The following is a 22733-nucleotide window of genomic DNA, read 5'->3' on the forward strand; positions in this document are numbered from 1 at the left end:
TAAATGGACTGTTTGAAAATGTGAATCACATTTTTATTTGGCGTACCCCCAACTGCATTGCATAGCCATGCTAGTGCATTCCATTTACAGCTTCTATTGCTGCACCTTTAACTGCTGAGCAGTATTCACAAGTTAGCCAAAACCACTGACACATATATTTATGCAATGGTTAAGAATATGATTAGGGTAAGGGTAATCTGATCCTAGATCTAATGCGCTGACAGAGCATTTACAGTTAGACTCAACACCCAAACTGAAGGAACCTAATATCAGTATAGCTGCCACCAGGGACAACTGTCAGAGGCTGGGTTGGGGTTAGGGTTAACTGACAGAGGCTGTGTTGGGGTTAGGGTTAACTGTGAGAGGCTGGGTTGGGGTTAGGGTTAACTGTGAGAGGCTGGGTTGGGGTTAGGGTTAACTGTGAGAGGCTGGGTTGGGGTTAGGGTTAACTGACAGAGGCTGTGTTGGGGTTAGGGTTAACTGTGAGAGGCTGCGTTGGGGTTAGGGTTAACTGACAGAGGCTGTGTTGGGGTTAGGGTTAACTGTGAGAGGCTGGGTTGGGGTTAGGGTTAACTGACAGAGGCTGTGTTGGGGTTAGGGTTTACTGTGAGAGGCTGGGTTGGGGTTAGGGTTAACTGTAGGAGGCTGGGTTGGGGTTAGGGTTAACTGTGAGAGGCTGGGTTGGGGTTAGGGTTTACTGTGAGAGGCTGGGTTGGGGTTAGGGTTAACTGTGAGAGGCTGGGTTGGGGTTAGGGTTAACTTTGAGAGGCTGGGTTGGGATTAAGGTTAACTGTGAAGCTGAGTTGTTAGAGACAGATCCCACTGGGCACACACGTGTTGAATCAACGTTGTTTCTACTTCATTTCAATGAAATTATGTTGAACCAACGTGGAATAGACGTTGAATTGACGTCTGTGCCCAGTGGGATATATCTGTCTTATGATTTAAGGCTTTAGAAGGGTCCATGGACTGGTCAAGTGGGGCCCTGCCTTTTGGTATTTTGGGGGTTCTTGCTGTGCTTGAACTTTTAATTGCATCTATTTCTTTCCAGAAATGTTTTAAAATGAAGGTTTTACTTTCGGTTACCTTATTTTATGGCAGTTTTAGCCTTTTTCACATTTTTATCAAGATTGTTGGATGAAGGTAATTCTTTCTGATTCTCATACTAAATAAGAACGTCTGCCAAATGTCGAGAATACTGAAAGACAAAACAGAACAACTGCTTCTTCTTAACAACATGGTTGAACGTCGGTACGTTTTTCTGCAAAGAACGACTAAAACAGTACCTGCTCCTGTGGAGGCGATCTGAACTCCTTGGTCTTCTTGGCGGTGACGGCAGCAGACATGTTGAGGGCCAGCATCAGTTGGTTGTACCTGAACTTCTGATTGTACTGCAGCTTGGACACGAAGCTGTCTGAGAAGGAGACGATGGCCTCGATACGCTGCTTCAACTCACAGTCACAGAAGTAGTGCAGCAGCTCACACATCTAGCAGAGAAGAGAGAGAAGAGAGAGTTAGATCATGTTGGATCATGGACAGTACAGTGCAGTACACAACAGGGTTGGGCTCAATTCTGAATTGAGTTGTGGATTGCTCTTTAATTCCAACAAAGTTAGTATTACCTAGTAGAGAGGGGTACTTCAGTCAGTATTCCTTATACAGTACAGTCCTATAGTTAGTACATACCTACTTTTGTTACATGTGATGTACCAATAATGTTTTAGTGTTAAACAAGTTGTTTTCTCTGATAATCGTTTTTGATGGTAACGATTTTGCTGGTATATTCAATTTGATTAAGTAACCCAGCCAATTTATTTCGTAACAGTTCATTTAGCTGGGATTGAACACCCGGTGCTTCAACAACTCTGCCAGTGTGTGAGACACTGAGGGTGTGTGTGTGAGTGTGTGTGTGTGTGTGTGTGTGTGTGTGTGTGTGTGTGTGTGTGTGTGCGGGGGCGCACTCTCTCCTACCTGCCGTTTGACAGACTCAGGCAGTGTCTTCTCCAGCAGTCCCTTGATGGGCGGTTTGACCTCCTTGGTCTCCTCCTCACCAGCCTCCACAGCCTTCACCTCGTTGCTGCTCACCTCCTCCTTCTCTCCTCCTCCTGCTGCTGCCTCCACCTCCTCCACCTTCGCCTCCTCCTCCTCTGGCTCCCCGAACACGTTGGGATCGATGAGGAGCAGGATCAGCCTCACCTAGTACATGAAAAAACATGACACATATTTGAAATGTTCAGCATATACAGGTAACTGCCAAATAAAGGAAACACTTGAGTAAATGAGGGATACAAAGTATATTGAAAGCAGGTGTTTCCACACAGGTGTGGTACCTGAGATAATAAGCAATTAACATCCCATCATGCTTAGGGTCATGTATAAAAATGCTGCAGGCCATTATTTTGGCTACCATGGCTATGCCCCCATAGGATGACAATGCCCCCATCCACAGGGCACGAGTGGCCAATGAAGGGTTTGATGAGCATGACAATGATGTAAACCATATACCATGGCCCGTCTCAGTCACCAGATCTCAACCCAATTGAAAACTTATGGGAGATTCTGGAGCAGCGCCTGAGACAGCGTTTTCCACAACAAAACACCAAATGATGGAATTTCTTGTGGAAGAATGGTGTCGCATCCCTCCAATAGAGTTCCAGACACTTGTAGAATCTATGCCAAGGTCCATTGAAGCTGTTCTGGCTCGTGGTGGCCCAACGCCCTATTAAGACACTTTATGTTGGTGTTTCCTTTATTTTGGTAGTTACCTGTATATGCCATTTAGCAGACACTATATTTATCCAAAGCCACTTAAAGAACATACATTTTTTCTACATGTCACACCAGCAGGAATTAAACCTACAACCCTGGGTTGTATTCATTAGTGCACAGTGCACACTGAAGCAGAACTGTTCCAGTCTGTTTGCTTTCATTTAGTTTCTAATGAATACGACCCTGGCTTTGCTAGCGCCACGCTCACACACCATACCAACTGATCTTCACAGACAGGACTAAACCTCACCTCCTCGCTGGTGAGAACCCCCATTATCAGCAGGGTCCCGATGAGCTTGAGGATGGGGACAAACTGGTACTCCACACTGCCCCCTACTGGGTCTCTGATGTGACAGCCTCCTCCCTGCACCGCTTCAGTCAGCATGCTGATGGCCTTCTCCTTCAGGATGCCCAGGGGGATCTGGGGGCTGGAAGAATCATTATAATAATGTATTTTATAGTGCATTTGTTGTACCCAAGGCGTTATAAGTATAACATAATAAAAATTACTATAAACATTTAAAGTCAAAGTAGTAAAAAACTAAACCTGTAGCAGAGCTGGGTCAAAAAATACTATTTGAAATCTTTAACCGACTTTGAGCGTTTGTTCTAGCCTGTCTAAAGTGCCAGATGGGCGGGTTTACAATTTTGTGACTATTCTATTGGTCCATTAAACCAGGCAAGCTCAATCAAGCCCAGAGTAAGCATTTGAAATGATTTGAAATAATATGTAATCTGAAGTCTAAAAGCATTACAGCTTGATAAAAAGTACTATAGAATTGAAGTAAAGTAGTAAAACCCTGACCTGTGGAGGCGCTGCTGTTTCTTGGTGGTGATGAAGGAGAGAGGGGAGAAGTTGAGGCGTGGTTTCAGAGAGGTGCTGACGCCTACACCGGGTAGAGAGTGTCTCTTGGACTCATCAGGGAACAGCTTGATGGAGCGCGTCTCATCGGTCACGGGGATGATAAACTCGTTGTTCATCATCAGACGAGCCTCCTTCGCTGTCTCTAGGTGGATGCTGGTGGTAGGTCAATCAATCAATCAATCAATTGATCAATATATCAACCAACCAATCAAGCAATCAATCAATTAAACAGTCAGTCAATCAACCAATAAATTATCAGCATAATAATAGATTTCAATAAAATACTTATTTTCCAAGTGCGTAAACACCCTGTTCATTATAAAGACCTCATCCACCAACCAATGAACTCATCACCCACCTCATAAGAACATTATAGAAGCCCTCTCTCAGCATGCCGGACAGGTATTGGTTGTCGATGGTGTAGAGCAGCTGCGATTGGTCGAGGTGGGAGCAGAGGGCATGTGCCACCCGGGTGTTGCCCAATGCGCTGAGGGCACAGTAGAGCTTCAGGGTGTGATAGTGGAACTTCCTCAGACCCTCTACCTCTGATAGCTCCAGGATGTCCAGACATCTAAGGGGAGTGGAGGGGAGAGATGGAGAAGGGAGGAGGGGAGGAGGAGGGGAGGGAGGAGAGGAGGGGAGGAGGAGAGGAGGGGAGGAGGAGAGGAGGAGGGGAGGGGAGGAGAATGGGAGGAGAGGAGGGATGGAGAAGGGAGGAGGAGAGGAGGGGAGAAGAAGAGGAGGAGGGGAGGGGGAGGGGGAGGTGGGGAGGAGGGGAGGAGAGGAGGGGAGGAGGGGGAGGAGAGAGAGAGAAGATAGCAAAGAGAGAGAGTGGCTAAGCAATAAATGGGTTTAAGAAATATATTTTTTTAAACTCCACCTAGCCCACCAGAGGGATAAATGAGCAAGATATTCCCACATTTATCTAATCCTTTCAAATCCATGAGAAGTATCTAGGGCTAGGGCTAGGGGTAGAGGCTAGGTATTGATTTCAGATAGCGTGTCTGCATCAGCCACCTGTTTTCCTCAGGTATATGAACAGCCATCATCTGCAGGGGCTCCAGACACTGCACCACCCAGCCGTGTCTCTCTGAGACCCTGGCAGTCTCCACGGTGAGGAAGGTGTTGGGCATACGGCTCCACAGCACCGCTACGATGGTCTGAACGTCAAGACGCGGAGGACATTGGGGCACAGGGTTACGCTGCTCACTCTTAAAGATGGCCGATGACAGGGGCATGGCGCCCTGGGGAGAGGCAGATAGAGAGAGAGAGAGAGAGAGAGAGAGAGAGAGAGGGGGAGGGAGAGAGAGAGGGGGGGGAAGAAGGAGGGAGAGGGAAATTCTGTGTTAGGCCCAGTGCAGTCACAAATTTGATTTTCCTGTGTTTTATATATATTTCCACACTATGAGGTTGGAATAATACTGTGAAAATGTTGCTAATGCCCTTTTAGTGTAAGAGCTGTTTGAAAAGAGTTTTGGCCTGCCTGGTGACATCACCATACGGTAAATAATTTAATAGACCAATAAGAAAGATTGTTTCAAATCTCTCTGCCAATAACAGTTAGTTTTCAGTTTTCCCCTACCTACTCAGATAACTCCTCGACAGTCCTAGCTAAATTCTTGCTTGGGAAATTGCTCTTGCTAAGAAGATATTTTTATTCTTTTTGACAATTTTAATTGAAAACAATCACAGTAAGGTTCTTGATTACCCAGAAATTATTTGACATTGAGATAAAAAGAGCTGCATTGGACCTTTAACAGTACTAGGAAAGATTCACATCAGTTAATTACCCATCTTTTTTAATGAGTTTATGAGTAAAACATTTTTAGACTGGCTATAATAGTAGACTGTTTATAGTAGCAGACTGGCTATAATAGTAGACTGTTTATACTAGCAGACTGGCTATAATAGTAGACTGTTTATAGTAGTAGACTGGCTATAGTAGTAGACTGGCTATAGTAGCAGACTGGCTATAATAGCAGACTGGCTATAATAGTAGACTGGCTATAATAGTAGACTGGCTATAGTAGCAGACTGGCTAAAATAGTAGACTGGCTATAGTAGCAGACCGGCTATAATAGTAGACTGGCTATAATAGTAGACTGGCTATAGTAGCAGACTGGCTATAGTAGCAGACTGGCTAAAATAGTAGACTGTTTATAGTAGCAGACTGGCTATAGTAGTAGACTGACTATAATAGTAGACTGTTTATAGTAGTAGACTGGTTATAGTAGCAGACTGGCTATAATAGTAGACTGTTTATACTAGCAGACTGGCTATAATAGTAGACTGTTTATAGTAGTAGACTGGCTATAGTAGTAGACTGGCTATAGTAGCAGACTGGCTATAATAGCAGACTGGCTATAATAGTAGACTGGCTATAATAGTAGACTGGCTATAGTAGCAGACTGGCTAAAATAGTAGACTGGCTATAGTAGCAGACCGGCTATAATAGTAGACTGGCTATAATAGTAGACTGGCTATAGTAGCAGACTGGCTATAGTAGCAGACTGGCTAAAATAGTAGACTGTTTATAGTAGCAGACTGGCTATAGTAGCAGACTGGCTATAATAGTAGACTGTTTATAGTAGCAGACTGGCTATAGTAGCAGACTGGCTATAGTAGTAGACTGGCTATAGTAGCAGACTGGCTATAATAGTAGACTGGCTATAATAGCAGACTGGCTATAATAGTAGACTGTTTATAATAGCAGACTGGCTATAGTAGCAGACTGGCTATAATAGCAGACTGGCTACAGTAGCAGACTGGTTATAGTAGCAGACTGGCTATAGTAGTAGACTGGCTATAATAGCAGACTGGCTATAGTAGCAGACTGGCTATAATAGTAGACGGGCTATAGTAGCAGACTGGTTATAGTAGCAGACTGGCTATAGTAGCAGACTGGCTATAATAGCAGACTGGCTATAGTAGCAGACTGGCTATAATAGTAGACTGTTTATAATAGCAGACTGGCTATAATGCCTGGCTATAGTAGTAGACTGGCTATAATAGCAGACTGGCTATAGTAGTAGACTGGCTATAATAGTAGACTGGATATAGTAGCAGACTGGTTATAGTAGCAGACTGGCTATAATAGTAGACTGTTTATAATAGCAGACTGGCTATAATAGTAGACGGGCTATAGTAGCAGACTGGCTATAGTAGCAGACTGGCTATAATAGTAGACTGGCTATAATAGTAGACTGGATATAGTAGCAGACTGGTTATAGTAGCAGACTGGCTATAATAGCAGACTGGCTATAATAGCAGACTGGCTATAATAGTAGACTGTTTATAATAGCAGACTGGCTATAGTAGTAGACTGGCTATAATAGTAGACTGTTTATAGTAGTAGACTGGCTATAGTAGCATACTGGCTATAGTAGCAGACTGGTTATAGTAGCAGACTGGCTATAGTAAAAGACTGGCTATAATAGTAGACTGGTTATAATAGCAGACTGGCTATAATAGTAGACTGTTTATAGTAGCAGACTGCCTATAATAGTAGACTGTTTATAGTAGTAGACTGGCTATAGTAGCATACTGGCTATAGTAGCAGACTGGCTATAGTAGCAGACTGGCTATAATAGTAGACTAGCTATAGTAGTAGACTGGTTATAATAGCAGACTGGCTATAGTAGCAGACTGGCTATAGTAGTAGACTGGCTATAGTAGCAGACTGGCTATAGTAGTAGACCTGGCTATAGTAGCAGACTGGCTATAATAGTAGACTGGCTATAGTAGCAGACTGGCTATAATAGTAGACTGGCTATAGTAGCAGACTGGCTATAATAGTAGACTGGCTATAATAGCAGACTGGCTATAGTAGCAGACAAGGCTATAATAGTAGACTAGCTATAATAGTGACTAGTTTAGTAGCAGACTGGCTATAGTAGCAGACTGGCTATAGTAGCATACTGGCTATGGTAGCAGACTGGCTATAGTAGCAGACTGGCTATAATAGTAGACTGTTTATAGTAGTAGACTGGCTATAGTAGCAGACTGGCTATAGTAGAAGACTGGCTATAATAGTAGACTGTTTATAGTAGTAGACTGGCTATAGTAGCAGACTGGCTATAGTAGTAGACTGGCTATAGTGGTAGACTGGCTATAGTAGCAGACTGGCTATAGTAGTAGACTGGCTATAGTAGTAGACTGGCTATAGTAGCAGACTGGCTATAGTAGCAGACTGGCTATAATAGTAGACTGTTTATAGTAGTAGACTGGCTATAGTAGCAGACTGGCTATAGTAGAAGACTGGCTATAATAGTAGACTGTTTATAGTAGTAGACTGGCTATAGTAGCAGACTGGCTATAATAGTAGACTGTTTATAGTAGCAGACTGGCTATAGTAGCAGACTGGCTATAGTAGCAGACTGGCTATAGTAGCAGACTGGCTATAATAGTAGACTGGTTATAGTAGCAGACTGGCTATAGTAGCAGACTGGCTAGAGTAGCAGACTGGCTATAATAGTAGACTGTTTATAGTAGTAGACTGGCTATAGTAGCAGACTGGCTATAGTAGTAGACTGGCTATAGTAGCAGACTGGCTATAATAGCAGACTGGCTATAGTAGCAGACTGTCTATAATAGCAGACTGGCTATAGTAGTAGACTGGCTATAATAGTAGACTGGCTATAATAGTAGACTGGTTATAGTAGTAGACTGGCTATAATAGTAGACTGGCTATAGTAGCTGACTGGCAATAGTAGCAGACTGGCTATAATAGTAGACTGTTTATAGTAGCAGAATGGCTATAGTAGTAGACTGACTATAATAGTAGACTGTTTATAGTAGAAGACTGGCTATAATAGTAGACTGGCTGTAATAGTAGACTGGCTATAGTAGCAGACTGGCTATAGTAGCAGACTGGCTATAGTAGTAGACTGGCTATAATAGTAGACTGGCTATAGTAGCAGACTGGCTTTAATAGTAGACTGGCTGTAATAGTAGACTGGCTGTAGTAGCAGACTGGCTATAGTAGCAGACTGGCTATATCAGTAGACTGGCTATAATAGTAGACTGGCTATGGTAGTAGACTGGCTATAGTAGCAGACTGGCTATAGTAGCAGACTGGCTATAGTAGCAGACTGGCAACAATAGCAGACTGGCTATAGTAGCAGACTGGCTATAATAGTAGACTGGTTATAGTAGCAGACTGGCTATAATAGCAGACTGGCTATAGTAGCAGACAGGCGATAATAGTAGACTGGTTATAGTAGCAGACTGGCTATAATAGTAGACTGGCTATAGTAGCAGACTGGCAATAATAGTAGACTGGCTATAGTAGCAGACTGGCTATATAGTAGACTGGCTATAGTAGCAGACTGGCTATAATAGTAGACTGGTTATAGTAGCAGACTGGCTATAATAGTAGACTGGCTATAGTAGCAGACTGGCTATAATAGTAGACTGGCTATAGTAGCACACTGGCTATAGTAGCAGACAGGCTATATTAGTAGACTGTTTATAGTAGCAGACTGGCTATAATAGCAGACTGGCTATAGTAGCAGACTGGCTATAGTAGCAGACAGGCTATAGTAGTAGACTGTTTATAGTAGCAGACTGGCTATAATAGCAGACTGGCTATAGTAGCAGACTGGCTATAGTAGCAGACTGGCTATACTAGCAGACTGGCTATAGTAGCAGACAGGCTATAGTAGTAGACTGTTTATAGTAGTAGACTGGCTATAGTAGCAGACTGGTTGTAGTAGCAGACTGGCAATAATAGCAGACTGGCTATAGTAGCAGACAGGCTATAATAGTAGACTGGTTATAGTAGCAGACTGGCTATAATAGCAGACTGGCTATAGTAGCAGACAGGCTATAATAGTAGACTGGTTATAGTAGCAGACTGGCTATAATAGTAGACTGGCTATAGTAGCAGACTGGCAATAATAGTAGACTGGCTATAGTAGCAGACTGGCTATAATAGTAGACTGGCTATAGTAGCAGACTGGCTATAATAGTAGACTGGCTATAGTAGCACACTGGCTATAATAGTAGACTGGCTATAGTAGCAGACTGGCTATAATAGTAGACTGGTTATAGTAGCAGACTGGCTATAATAGTAGACTGGCTATAGTAGCAGACTGGCTATAATAGTAGACTGGCTATAGTAGCACACTGGCTATAGTAGCAGACAGGCTATATTAGTAGACTGTTTATAGTAGCAGACTGGCTATAATAGCAGACTGGCTATAGTAGCAGACTGGCTATAGTAGCAGACAGGCTATATAGTAGACTGTTTATAGTAGCAGACTGGCTATAATAGCAGACTGGCTATAGTAGCAGACTGGCTATAGTAGCAGACTGGCTATAGTAGCAGACTGGCTATAATAATAGACTGGCTATAGTAGCAGACTGGCTATAATAGTAGACTGGCTATAGTAGCAGACTGGCTATAATAGTAGACTGGCTATAGTAGCACACTGGCTATAATAGTAGACTGGCTATAGTAGCAGACTGGCTATAATAGTAGACTGGTTATAGTAGCGGAGACTGGCTATAATAGTAGACTGGCTATAGTAGCAGACTGGCTATAATAGTAGACTGGCTATAGTAGCAGACTGGCTTTAATAGTAGACTGGCTGTAATAGTAGACTGGCTGTAGTAGCAGACTGGCTATAGTAGCAGACTGGCTATATCAGTAGACTGGCTATAATAGTAGACTGGCTATGGTAGTAGACTGGCTATAGTAGCAGACTGGCTATAGTAGCAGACTGGCTATAGTAGCAGACTGGCAATAATAGCAGACTGGCTATAGTAGCAGACTGGCTATAATAGTAGACTGGTTATAGTAGCAGACTGGCTATAATAGCAGACTGGCTATAGTAGCAGACAGGCTATAATAGTAGACTGGTTATAGTAGCAGACTGGCTATAATAGTAGACTGGCTATAGTAGCAGACTGGCATAATAGTAGACTGGCTATAGTAGCAGACTGGCTATAATAGTAGACTGGCTATAGTAGCAGACTGGCTATAATAGTAGACTGGTTATAGTAGCAGACTGGCTATAATAGTAGACTGGCTATAGTAGCAGACTGGCTATAATAGTAGACTGGCTATAGTAGCACACTGGCTATAGTAGCAGACAGGCTATATTAGTAGACTGTTTATAGTAGCAGACTGGCTATAATAGCAGACTGGCTATAGTAGCAGACTGGCTATAGTAGCAGACAGGCTATAGTAGTAGACTGTTTATAGTAGCAGACTGGCTATAATAGCAGACTGGCTATAGTAGCAGACTGGCTATAGTAGCAGACTGGCTATAGTAGCAGACTGGCTATAGTAGCAGACAGGCTATAGTAGTAGACTGTTTATAGTAGTAGACTGGCTATAGTAGCAGACTGGTTGTAGTAGCAGACTGGCAATAATAGCAGACTGGCTATAGTAGCAGACAGGCTATAATAGTACACTGGTTATAGTAGCAGACTGGCTATAATAGCAGACTGGCTATAGTAGCAGACAGGCTATAATAGTAGACTGGTTATAGTAGCAGACTGGCTATAATAGTAGACTGGCTATAGTAGCAGACTGGCAATAATAGTAGACTGGCTATAGTAGCAGACTGGCTATAATAGTAGACTGGCTATAGTAGCAGACTGGCTATAATAGTAGACTGGCTATAGTAGCACACTGGCTATAATAGTAGACTGGCTATAGTAGCAGACTGGCTATAATAGTAGACTGGTTATAGTAGCAGACTGGCTATAATAGTAGACTGGCTATAGTAGCAGACTGGCTATAATAGTAGACTGGCTATAGTAGCACACTGGCTATAGTAGCAGACAGGCTATATTAGTAGACTGTTTATAGTAGCAGACTGGCTATAATAGCAGACTGGCTATAGTAGCAGACTGGCTATAGTAGCAGACAGGCTATAGTAGTAGACTGTTTATAGTAGCAGACTGGCTATAATAGCAGACTGGCTATAGTAGCAGACTGGCTATAGTAGCAGACTGGCTATAGTAGCAGACTGGCTATAATAATAGACTGGCTATAGTAGCAGACTGGCTATAATAGTAGACTGGCTATAGTAGCAGACTGGCTATAATAGTAGACTGGCTATAGTAGCACACTGGCTATAATAGTAGACTGGCTATAGTAGCAGACTGGCTATAATAGTAGACTGGTTATAGTAGCAGACTGGCTATAATAGTAGACTGGCTATAGTAGCAGACTGGCTATAATAGTAGACTGGCTATAGTAGCACACTGGCTATAGTAGCAGACTGGCTATAGTAGCAGACTGGCTATAGTAGCAGACTGGCTATAATAGTAGACTGTTTATAGTAGCAGACTGGCAATAATAGCAGACTGGCTATAATAGCAGACTGGCTAATAGTAGCAGACTGGCTATAGTAGCAGACTGGCTATAATAGTAGACTGGTTATAGTAGCAGACTGGCTATAGTAGTAGACTGGCTATAATAGCAGACTGGCTATAGTAGCAGACTGGCTATAGTAGCATACTGGCTATAGTAGTAGACTGGCTATATAGCAGACTGGCTATAGTAGCAGACTGGCAATAGTAGCATACTGGCTATAGTAGCAGACTGGCTATAGTAGCATACTGGCTATAATAGCAGACTGGTTATAGTAGCAGACTGGCTATAATAGTAGACTGGCTATAGTAGCAGACTGGCTATAGTAGCAGACTGGCTATAATAGTAGACTGGCTATAGTAGCAGACTGGCTATAATAGTAGACTGGCTATAGTAGCACACTGGCTATAGTAGCAGACTGGCTATAGTAGCAGACTGGCTATAATAGTAGACTGGCTATAATAGTAGACTGGCTATAGTAGCAGACTGGCTATAATAGTAGACTGTTTATAGTAGCAGACTGGCAATAATAGCAGACTGGCTATAATAGCAGACTGGCTATAATAGTAGACTGGCTAAAGTAGCAGACTGGCTATAGTAGCAGACTGGCTATAATAGTAGACTGGTTATAGTAGCAGACTGGCTATAGTAGTAGACTGGCTATAATAGCAGACTGGCTATAGTAGCAGACTGGCAATAGTAGCATACTGGCTATAGTAGCAGACTGGCTATAGTAGCAGACTGGCTATAATAGCAGACTGGCTATAGTAGCAGACTGGCTATAGTAGCATACTGGCTATAATAGCAGACTGGTTATAGTAGCAGACTGGCTATAATAGTAGACTGGCTATAGTAGCAGACTGGCTATAGTAGCAGACTGGTTATAGTAGCAGACTGGCTATAGTAGTAGACTGGCTATAATAGTAGACTGGCTATAGTAGCAGACTTGCTATAATAGTAGACTGGCTATAGTGTCACGCCCTGGCTCTGGGGACACTGTTATGTTGAGCCAGGGTGTGTAGATCTATGTTCCCTATTTCTATGTTGGCCTGAGTGACTCCCAATCAGAGGCAACGAGTGTCAGCTGTTTGCTGGTTGTCTCTGATTGGGAGCCATATTTAAACTGTCGGTTTTTCCTTTGGTTTTGTGGGTTCTTGTTTCAAGTTGGTTGTGTTTACCGTGAACTGTCACGTTACCGTCTTTGTTGTTTTGATCGTATTTTCGCTCAATAAAGAGTATGTTTGCCTGCAACGCTGCGCCTTGGTCCTCATCTGTTCCTGACGATCGTGACAGAAGAACCCACCAAAACTGGACCAAGCAGCGTGAAGAGGAGAGAGGAAGGACCTGGGATCAGTGGAGTAGGAGTCTCGACTGGGCCCCGCTAAGTGAAGAGAAGAGAGGCTGGTCTATGGAGCAATGGATTAAGAGTCTCGACTGGGCCAAGCCAAGTGAAGAGCAGAGAGGTTGGAATTTGAAGCAGTGGGGTGAGAGTCTGGCGAGAACTAGGGATGCCTGGTCCACGGGGAGGAGAGAACCCCAGAAATTTTTTAGGGGGGCTCACGACGTGGGACGACCGGGGCAGCAGGAGGCCGCGATGGAGCGGTCAGCGGGTGTGCAGAGGAGGCCGCCAGGTTAAGGGGGCCACTGGTCACAGAGGAGAGGGAAAGTGTGGAGGCACGGCGAGAGGTACTAGGGTGTGTTACCAGTCCGGTCCGGCCCGTTCCTGATCCCTGCGTAGGGCCAGTGGTGTGTCCCCAGTACGGTCCGGCCTGTTCCTGTTCCTCGCATCGAGCCTGTGGTGCGTGTCGTCAGCCCGGCCCGGCCTGTTCCTGCTCCCGCACCGAGCCTATGGTGCGCGTCGCTAGCCCGGCCCGGCCTGTTCCTGCTCCCGCACCAACGCCAATGGTGCGCGTCGCCAGCCCGGCCCGGCCTGTTCCTGCTCCCCGCACCAAACCTGTGGTGCGCGTCGCCAGCCCGGTCCGGCCTGTTCCTGCTCCCCGCACCAAACCTGTGGTGCGCGTCGCCAGCCGGTCCGGCCTGTTCCTGCTCCCGCACCAAGTCTGTGGTGCGTTTCGTCAGCCCTGTCCGGCCCGTTCCTGCTCTCCGCACCAAGTCTGTGGTGCGCGTCGCCAGCCCAGTCCGGCCCATTCCTGCTCCACGCACCAAGCCAGGGGTGCGTATCGTCAGACCGGTCCGGCCAGTTGCTACTCCACGCACCAAGCCAGGGGTGCGCATCGTCAGCCGGTCCGGTCCATTCTGCGCCACGCACCAAGCCAGGGGTGTGTATCGTCAGCCCGGTCCGGCCAGTTGCTACTCCACGCACCAAGCCAGGGTGGGCATCGTCAGCCCGGTCGGTCCGTTCCTGTTCCACGCACCAAGCCAGGGGTGCGTGTCGTCAGTCGGCTCCGGCCAGCGGGGCCAGACCGGACCAGGGTACTTTGGGGGTTGGAGAGGAGTGGGGATCGGGCCCAGAGCCGGATCCGCCGCCAAGGCGGAGTGCCCACCCGGTCCCTCCCCTGTAGTATTTAGTTGGCTCGGTCGGAGTCCGCGCCTTTAGGGGTACTGTCACGCCCCTGGCTCTGGGGACACTGTTATGTTGAGCCAGGGTGTGTAGATCTATGTTCCCTATTTCTATGTTGGCCTGAGTGACTCCCAATCAGAGGCAACGAGTGTCAGCTGTTTGCTGGTTGTCTCTGATTGGGAGCCATATTTAAACTGTCGGTTTTTCCTTTGGTTTTGTGGGTTCTTGTTTCAAGTTGGTTGTGTTTACCGTGAACTGTCACGTTACCGTCTTTGTTGTTTTGATCGTATTTTCGCTCAATAAAGAGTATGTTTGCCTGCAACGCTGCGCCTTGGTCCTCATCTGTTCCTGACGATCGTGACATATAGTAGCAGACTGGCTATAATAGTAGACTGGCTATAGTAGCAGACTGGCTATAGTAGTAGACTGGCTATAGTAGCAGACTGGCTATAATAGTAGACTGGCTATAGTAGCACACTGGCTATAATAGTAGACTGGCTATAGTAGCAGACTGGCTATAATAGTAGACTGGTTATAGTAGCAGACTGGCTATAATAGTAGACTGGCTATAGTAGCAGACTGGCTATAGTAGCAGACTGGCTATAATAGTAGACTGGCTATAGTAGCAGACTGGCTATAATAGTAGACTGGCTATAGTAGCAGACTGGCTATAATAGTAGACTGGCTATAGTAGCACACTGGCTATAATAGTAGACTGGCTATAGTAGCAGACTGGCTATAATAGTAGACTGGTTATAGTAGTAGACTGGCTATAGTAGTAGACTGGCTATAGTAGCAGACTGGCTATAGTAGCAGACTGGCTATAGTAGTAGACTGGCTATAATAGCAGACTGGCTATAATAGTAGACTGGCTATAATAGTTGACTGGTTATAGTAGTAGACTGGCTATAGTAGCAGACTGGTTATAGTAGTAGACTGGCTATAATAGCAGACTGGCTATAGTAGTAGACTGACTATAGTAGCATACTGGCTATAGTAGTAGACTGGCTATAATAGTTGACTGGTTATAGTAGTAGACTGGCTATAGTAGCAGTCTGGCTATAGTAGCAGACTGGCTATAGTAGTAGACTGGCTATAGTAGTAGACTGGCTATAGTAGCAGACTGACTATAGTAGCATACTGGCTATAGTAGTAGACTGGCTATAATAGTAGACTGGTAATAGTAGTAGACTGGCTATAGTAGTAGACTAGCTATAGTAGTAGACTGGCTATAGTAGTAGACTGGCTATAGTAGCAGTCTGGCTATAGTAGCAGACTGGCTATAGTAGTAGACTGGCTATAGTAGTAGACTGGCTATAATAGTAGACTGTTTATAGTAGCAGACTGGTTATAGTCGCAGACTGGCTATAATAGCAGACTGGCTATAGTAGCAGACTGGCTATAGTAGCAGACTTGCTATAATAGCAGACTGGCTATAGTAGCAGACTTGCTATAATAGCAGACTGGTTATAGTCGCAGACTGGTTATAATAGCAGACTGGCTATAATAGCAGAATGGCTTGAATCGTAGACTGGCTATAGTAGCAGACTGGCTATAGTAGCAGACTGGCTATAATAGTAGACTGGCTATAGTAGCAGACTGGCTATAATAGTAGACTGGCTATAGTAGCACACTGGCTATAATAGTAGACTGGCTATAGTAGCAGACTGGCTATAATAGTAGACTGGTTATAGTAGCAGACTGGCTATAATAGTAGACTGGCTATAGTAGCAGACTGGCTATAATAGTAGACTGGCTATAGTAGCACACTGGCTATAGTAGCAGACTGGGTATAGTAGCAGACTGGCTATAGTAGCAGACTGGCTATAATAGTAGACTGTTTATAGTAGCAGACTGGCAATAATAGAAGACTGGCTATAATAGCAGACTGGCTATAATAGTAGACTGGCTAAAGTAGCAGACTGGCTATAGTAGCAGACTGGCTATAATAGTAGACTGGTTATAATAGCAGACTGGCTATAGTAGTAGCCTGGCTATAGTAGCAGACTGGCTATAGTAGCAGACTGGCTATAATAGTAGACTGGCTATAGTAGCAGACTGGCTATAATAGTAGACTGGCTATAGTAGCACACTGGCTATAATAGTAGACTGGCTATAGTAGCAGACTGGCTATAATAGTAGACTGGTTATAGTAGCAGACTGGCTATAATAGTAGACTGGCTATAGTAGCAGACTGGCTATAATAGTAGACTGGCTATAATAGCAGACTGGCTATAATAGTAGACTGTTTATAATAGCAGACTGGCTATAGTAGCAGACTGGCTATAATAGCAGACTGGCTACAGTAGCAGACTGGTTATAGTAGCAGACTGGCTATAGTAGTAGACTGGCTATAATAGCAGACTGGCTATAGTAGCAGACTGGCTATAATAGTAGACGGGCTATAGTAGCAGACTGGTTATAGTAGCAGACTGGCTATAGTAGCAGACTGGCTATAATAGCAGACTGGCTATAGTAGCAGACTGGCTATAATAGTAGACTGTTTATAATAGCAGACTGGCTATAATAGCAGACTGGCTATAGTAGTAGACTGGCTATAATAGCAGACTGGCTATAGTAGTAGACTGGCTATAATAGTAGACTGGATATAGTAGCAGACTGGTTATAGTAGCAGACTGGCTATAATAGTAGACTGTTTATAATAGCAGACTGGCTATAATAGTAGACGGGCTATAGTAGCAGACTGGCTATAGTAGCAGACTGGCTATAATAGTAGACTGGCTATAATAGTAGACTGGATATAGTAGCAGACTGGTTATAGTAGCACACTGGCTATAATAGCAGACTGGCTATAATAGCAGACTGGCTATAATAGTAGACTGTTTATAATAGCAGACTGGCTATAGTAGTAGACTGGCTATAATAGTAGACTGTTTATAGTAGTAGACTGGCTATAGTAGCATACTGGCTATAGTAGCAGACTGGTTATAGTAGCAGACTGGCTATAGTAGTAGACTGGCTATAATAGTAGACTGGTTATAATAGCAGACTGGCTATAATAGTAGACTGTTTATAGTAGCAGACTGCCTATAATAGTAGACTGTTTATAGTAGTAGACTGGCTATAGTAGCATACTGGCTATAGTAGCAGACTGGCTATAGTAGCAGACTGGCTATAATAGTAGACTGGCTATAGTAGTAGACTGGTTATAATAGCAGACTGGCTATAGTAGCAGACTGGCTATAGTAGTAGACTGGCTATAGTAGCAGACTGGCTATAGTAGTAGACTGGCTATAGTAGCAGACTGGCTATAATAGTAGACTGGCTATAGTAGCAGACTGGCTATAATAGTAGACTGGCTATAGTAGCAGACTGGCTATAATAGTAGACTGGCTATAGTTGCAGACTGGCTATAGTAGCAGACAGGCTATAATAGTAGACTGGCTATAATAGTAGACTGGTTATAGTAGCAGACTGGCTATAGTAGCAGACTGGCTATAGTAGCATACTGGCTATGGTAGCAGACTGGCTATAGTAGCAGACTGGCTATAATAGTAGACTGTTTATAGTAGTAGACTGCCTATAGTAGCAGACTGGCTATAGTAGAAGACTGGCTATAATAGTAGACTGTTTATAGTAGTAGACTGGCTATAGTAGCAGACTGGCTATAGTAGTAGACTGGCTATAGTAGTAGACTGGCTATAGTAGCAGACTGGCTATAGTAGTAGACTGGCTATAGTAGTAGACTGGCTATAGTAGCAGACTGGCTATAGTAGCAGACTGGCTATAATAGTAGACTGTTTATAGTAGTAGACTGGCTATAGTAGCAAACTGGCTATAGTAGAAGACTGGCTATAATAGTAGACTGTTTATAGTAGTAGACTGGCTATAGTAGCAGACTGGCTATAATAGTAGACTGTTTATAGTAGCAGACTGGATATAGTAGCAGACTGGCTATAGTAGCATACTGGCTATGGTAGCAGACTGGCTATAATAGTAGACTGTTTATAGTAGCAGACTGGCTATAGTAGCAGACTGGCTAGAGTAGCAGACTGGCTATAATAGTAGACTGTTTATAGTAGCAGACTGGCTATAGTAGCAGACTGGCTATAGTAGTAGACTGGCTATAGTAGCAGACTGGCTATAATAGCAGACTGGCTATAGTAGCAGACTGTCTATAATAGCAGACTGGCTATAGTAGTAGACTGGCTATAGTAGCAGACTGGCTATAATAGTAGACTGGTTATAGTAGTAGACTGGCTATAATAGTAGACTGGCTATAGTAGCTGACTGGCAATAGTAGCAGACTGGCTATAATAGTAGACTGTTTATAGTAGCAGAATGGCTATAGTAGTAGACTGACTATAATAGTAGACTGGCTGTAGTAGCAGACTGGCTATAGTAGCAGACTGGCTATAGTAGTAGACTGGCTATAGTAGCAGACTGGCTATAGTAGCAGACTGGCTATAGTAGTAGACTGGCTATAATAGTAGACTGTTTATAGTAGCAGAATGGCTATAGTAGTAGACTGACTATAATAGTAGACTGGCTGTAGTAGCAGACTGGCTATAGTAGCAGACTGGCTATATCAGTAGACTGGCTATAATAGTAGACTGGCTATGGTAGTAGACTGGCTATAGTAGCAGACTGGCTATAGTAGCAGACTGGCTATAGTAGCAGACTGGCAATAATAGCAGACTGGCTATAGTAGCAGACTGGCTATAATAGTAGACTGGTTATAGTAGCAGACTGGCTATAATAGCAGACTGGCTATAGTAGCAGACAGGCTATAATAGTAGACTGGTTATAGTAGCAGACTGGCTATAATAGTAGACTGGCTATAGTAGCAGACTGGCAATAATAGTAGACTGGCTATAGTAGCAGACTGGCTATAATAGTAGACTGGCTATAGTAGCAGACTGGCTATAATAGTAGACTGGTTATAGTAGCAGACTGGCTATAATAGTAGACTGGCTATAGTAGCAGACTGGCTATAATAGTAGACTGGCTATAGTAGCACACTGGCTATAGTAGCAGACAGGCTATATTAGTAGACTGTTTATAGTAGCAGACTGGCTATAATAGCAGACTGGCTATAGTAGCAGACTGGCTATAGTAGCAGACAGGCTATAGTAGTAGACTGTTTATAGTAGCAGACTGGCTATAATAGCAGACTGGCTATAGTAGCAGACTGGCTATAGTAGCAGACTGGCTATACTAGCAGACTGGCTATAGTAGCAGACAGGCTATAGTAGTAGACTGTTTATAGTAGTAGACTGGCTATAGTAGCAGACTGGTTGTAGTAGCAGACTGGCAATAATAGCAGACTGGCTATAGTAGCAGACAGGCTATAATAGTAGACTGGTTATAGTAGCAGACTGGCTATAATAGCAGACTGGCTATAGTAGCAGACAGGCTATAATAGTAGACTGGTTATAGTAGCAGACTGGCTATAATAGTAGACTGGCTATAGTAGCAGACTGGCTATAATAGTAGACTGGCTATAGTAGCAGACTGGCTATAATAGTAGACTGGCTATAGTAGCAGACTGGCTATAATAGTAGACTGGCTATAGTAGCACACTGGCTATAATAGTAGACTGGCTATAGTAGCAGACTGGCTATAATAGTAGACTGGTTATAGTAGCAGACTGGCTATAATAGTAGACTGGCTATAGTAGCAGACTGGCTATAATAGCAGACTGGCTATAGTAGCACACTGGCTATAGTAGCAGACAGGCTATATTAGTAGACTGTTTATAGTAGCAGACTAGCTATAATAGCAGACTGGCTATAGTAGCAGACTGGCTATAGTAGCAGACAGGCTATAGTAGTAGACTGTTTATAGTAGCAGACTGGCTATAATAGCAGACTGGCTATAGTAGCAGACTGGCTATAGTAGCAGACTGGCTATAGTAGCAGACTGGCTATAATAATAGACTGGCTATAGTAGCAGACTGGCTATAATAGTAGACTGGCTATAGTAGCAGACTGGCTATAATAGTAGACTGGCTATAGTAGCACACTGGCTATAATAGTAGACTGGCTATAGTAGCAGACTGGCTATAATAGTAGACTGGTTATAGTAGCAGACTGGCTATAATAGTAGACTGGCTATAGTAGCAGACTGGCTATAATAGTAGACTGGCTATAGTAGCAGACTGGCTTTAATAGTAGACTGGCTGTAATAGTAGACTGGCTGTAGTAGCAGACTGGCTATAGTAGCAGACTGGCTATATCAGTAGACTGGCTATAATAGTAGACTGGCTATGGTAGTAGACTGGCTATAGTAGCAGACTGGCTATAGTAGCAGACTGGCTATAGTAGCAGACTGGCAATAATAGCAGACTGGCTATAGTAGCAGACTGGCTATAATAGTAGACTGGTTATAGTAGCAGACTGGCTATAATAGCAGACTGGCTATAGTAGCAGACAGGCTATAATAGTAGACTGGTTATAGTAGCAGACTGGCTATAATAGTAGACTGGCTATAGTAGCAGACTGGCAATAATAGTAGACTGGCTATAGTAGCAGACTGGCTATAATAGTAGACTGGCTATAGTAGCAGACTGGCTATAATAGTAGACTGGTTATAGTAGCAGACTGGCTATAATAGTAGACTGGCTATAGTAGCAGACTGGCTATAATAGTAGACTGGCTATAGTAGCACACTGGCTATAGTAGCAGACAGGCTATATTAGTAGACTGTTTATAGTAGCAGACTGGCTATAATAGCAGACTGGCTATAGTAGCAGACTGGCTATAGTAGCAGACAGGCTATAGTAGTAGACTGTTTTATAGTAGCAGACTGGCTATAATAGCAGACTGGCTATAGTAGCAGACTGGCTATAGTAGCAGACTGGCTATAGTAGCAGACTGGCTATAGTAGCAGACAGGCTATAGTAGTAGACTGTTTATAGTAGTAGACTGGCTATAGTAGCAGACTGGTTGTAGTAGCAGACTGGCAATAATAGCAGACTGGCTATAGTAGCAGACAGGCTATAATAGTAGACTGGTTATAGTAGCAGACTGGCTATAATAGCAGACTGGCTATAGTAGCAGACAGGCTATAATAGTAGACTGGTTATAGTAGCAGACTGGCTATAATAGTAGACTGGCTATAGTAGCAGACTGGCAATAATAGTAGACTGGCTATAGTAGCAGACTGGCTATAATAGTAGACTGGCTATAGTAGCAGACTGGCTATAATAGTAGACTGGCTATAGTAGCACACTGGCTATAATAGTAGACTGGCTATAGTAGCAGACTGGCTATAATAGTAGACTGGTTATAGTAGCAGACTGGCTATAATAGTAGACTGGCTATAGTAGCAGACTGGCTATAATAGTAGACTGGCTATAGTAGCACACTGGCTATAGTAGCAGACAGGCTATATTAGTAGACTGTTTATAGTAGCAGACTGGCTATAATAGCAGACTGGCTATAGTAGCAGACTGGCTATAGTAGCAGACAGGCTATAGTAGTAGACTGTTTATAGTAGCAGACTGGCTATAATAGCAGACTGGCTATAGTAGCAGACTGGCTATAGTAGCAGACTGGCTATAGTAGCAGACTGGCTATAATAATAGACTGGCTATAGTAGCAGACTGGCTATAATAGTAGACTGGCTATAGTAGCAGACTGGCTATAATAGTAGACTGGCTATAGTAGCACACTGGCTATAATAGTAGACTGGCTATAGTAGCAGACTGGCTATAATAGTAGACTGGTTATAGTAGCAGACTGGCTATAATAGTAGACTGGCTATAGTAGCAGACTGGCTATAATAGTAGACTGGCTATAGTAGCACACTGGCTATAGTAGCAGACTGGCTATAGTAGCAGACTGGCTATAGTAGCAGACTGGCTATAATAGTAGACTGTTTATAGTAGCAGACTGGCAATAATAGCAGACTGGCTATAATAGCAGACTGGCTATAATAGTAGACTGGCTAAAGTAGCAGACTGGCTATAGTAGCAGACTGGCTATAATAGTAGACTGGTTATAGTAGCAGACTGGCTATAGTAGTAGACTGGCTATAATAGCAGACTGGCTATAGTAGCAGACTGGCTATAGTAGCATACTGGCTATAGTAGTAGACTGGCTATAATAGCAGACTGGCTATAGTAGCAGACTGGCAATAGTAGCATACTGGCTATAGTAGCAGACTGGCTATAGTAGCATACTGGCTATAATAGCAGACTGGTTATAGTAGCAGACTGGCTATAATAGTAGACTGGCTATAGTAGCAGACTGGCTATAGTAGCAGACTGGCTATAATAGTAGACTGGC

At 43.7% G+C, this 22733-nt stretch overlaps 1 protein-coding gene across 3 annotated transcripts in view; it reads right to left on the reverse strand.

The window, feature by feature from the left end:
* The window catches only part of LOC121552358 (ryanodine receptor 3-like), a 279469-nt gene that overhangs the window by 125654 nt on the left and 131082 nt on the right, over window positions 1-22733 (reverse strand). For all 3 annotated transcript variants that reach the window (XM_045211236.1, XM_045211237.1, XM_045211238.1), the window contains 6 exons: window positions 4652-4878; window positions 3993-4205; window positions 3575-3787; window positions 3020-3197; window positions 1972-2196; window positions 1287-1487 (listed from right to left, as the gene is read on the reverse strand). In XM_045211236.1, the coding sequence (XP_045067171.1) occupies window positions 1287-1487; window positions 1972-2196; window positions 3020-3197; window positions 3575-3787; window positions 3993-4205; window positions 4652-4878 (1257 nt within the window). The remainder of the gene's footprint in view (window positions 1-1286; window positions 1488-1971; window positions 2197-3019; window positions 3198-3574; window positions 3788-3992; window positions 4206-4651; window positions 4879-22733) is intronic.

This window comes from Coregonus clupeaformis, chromosome 36, assembly GCF_020615455.1.
Source record: "Coregonus clupeaformis isolate EN_2021a chromosome 36, ASM2061545v1, whole genome shotgun sequence".
Classification (NCBI taxonomy): domain Eukaryota; kingdom Metazoa; phylum Chordata; class Actinopteri; order Salmoniformes; family Salmonidae; genus Coregonus; species Coregonus clupeaformis.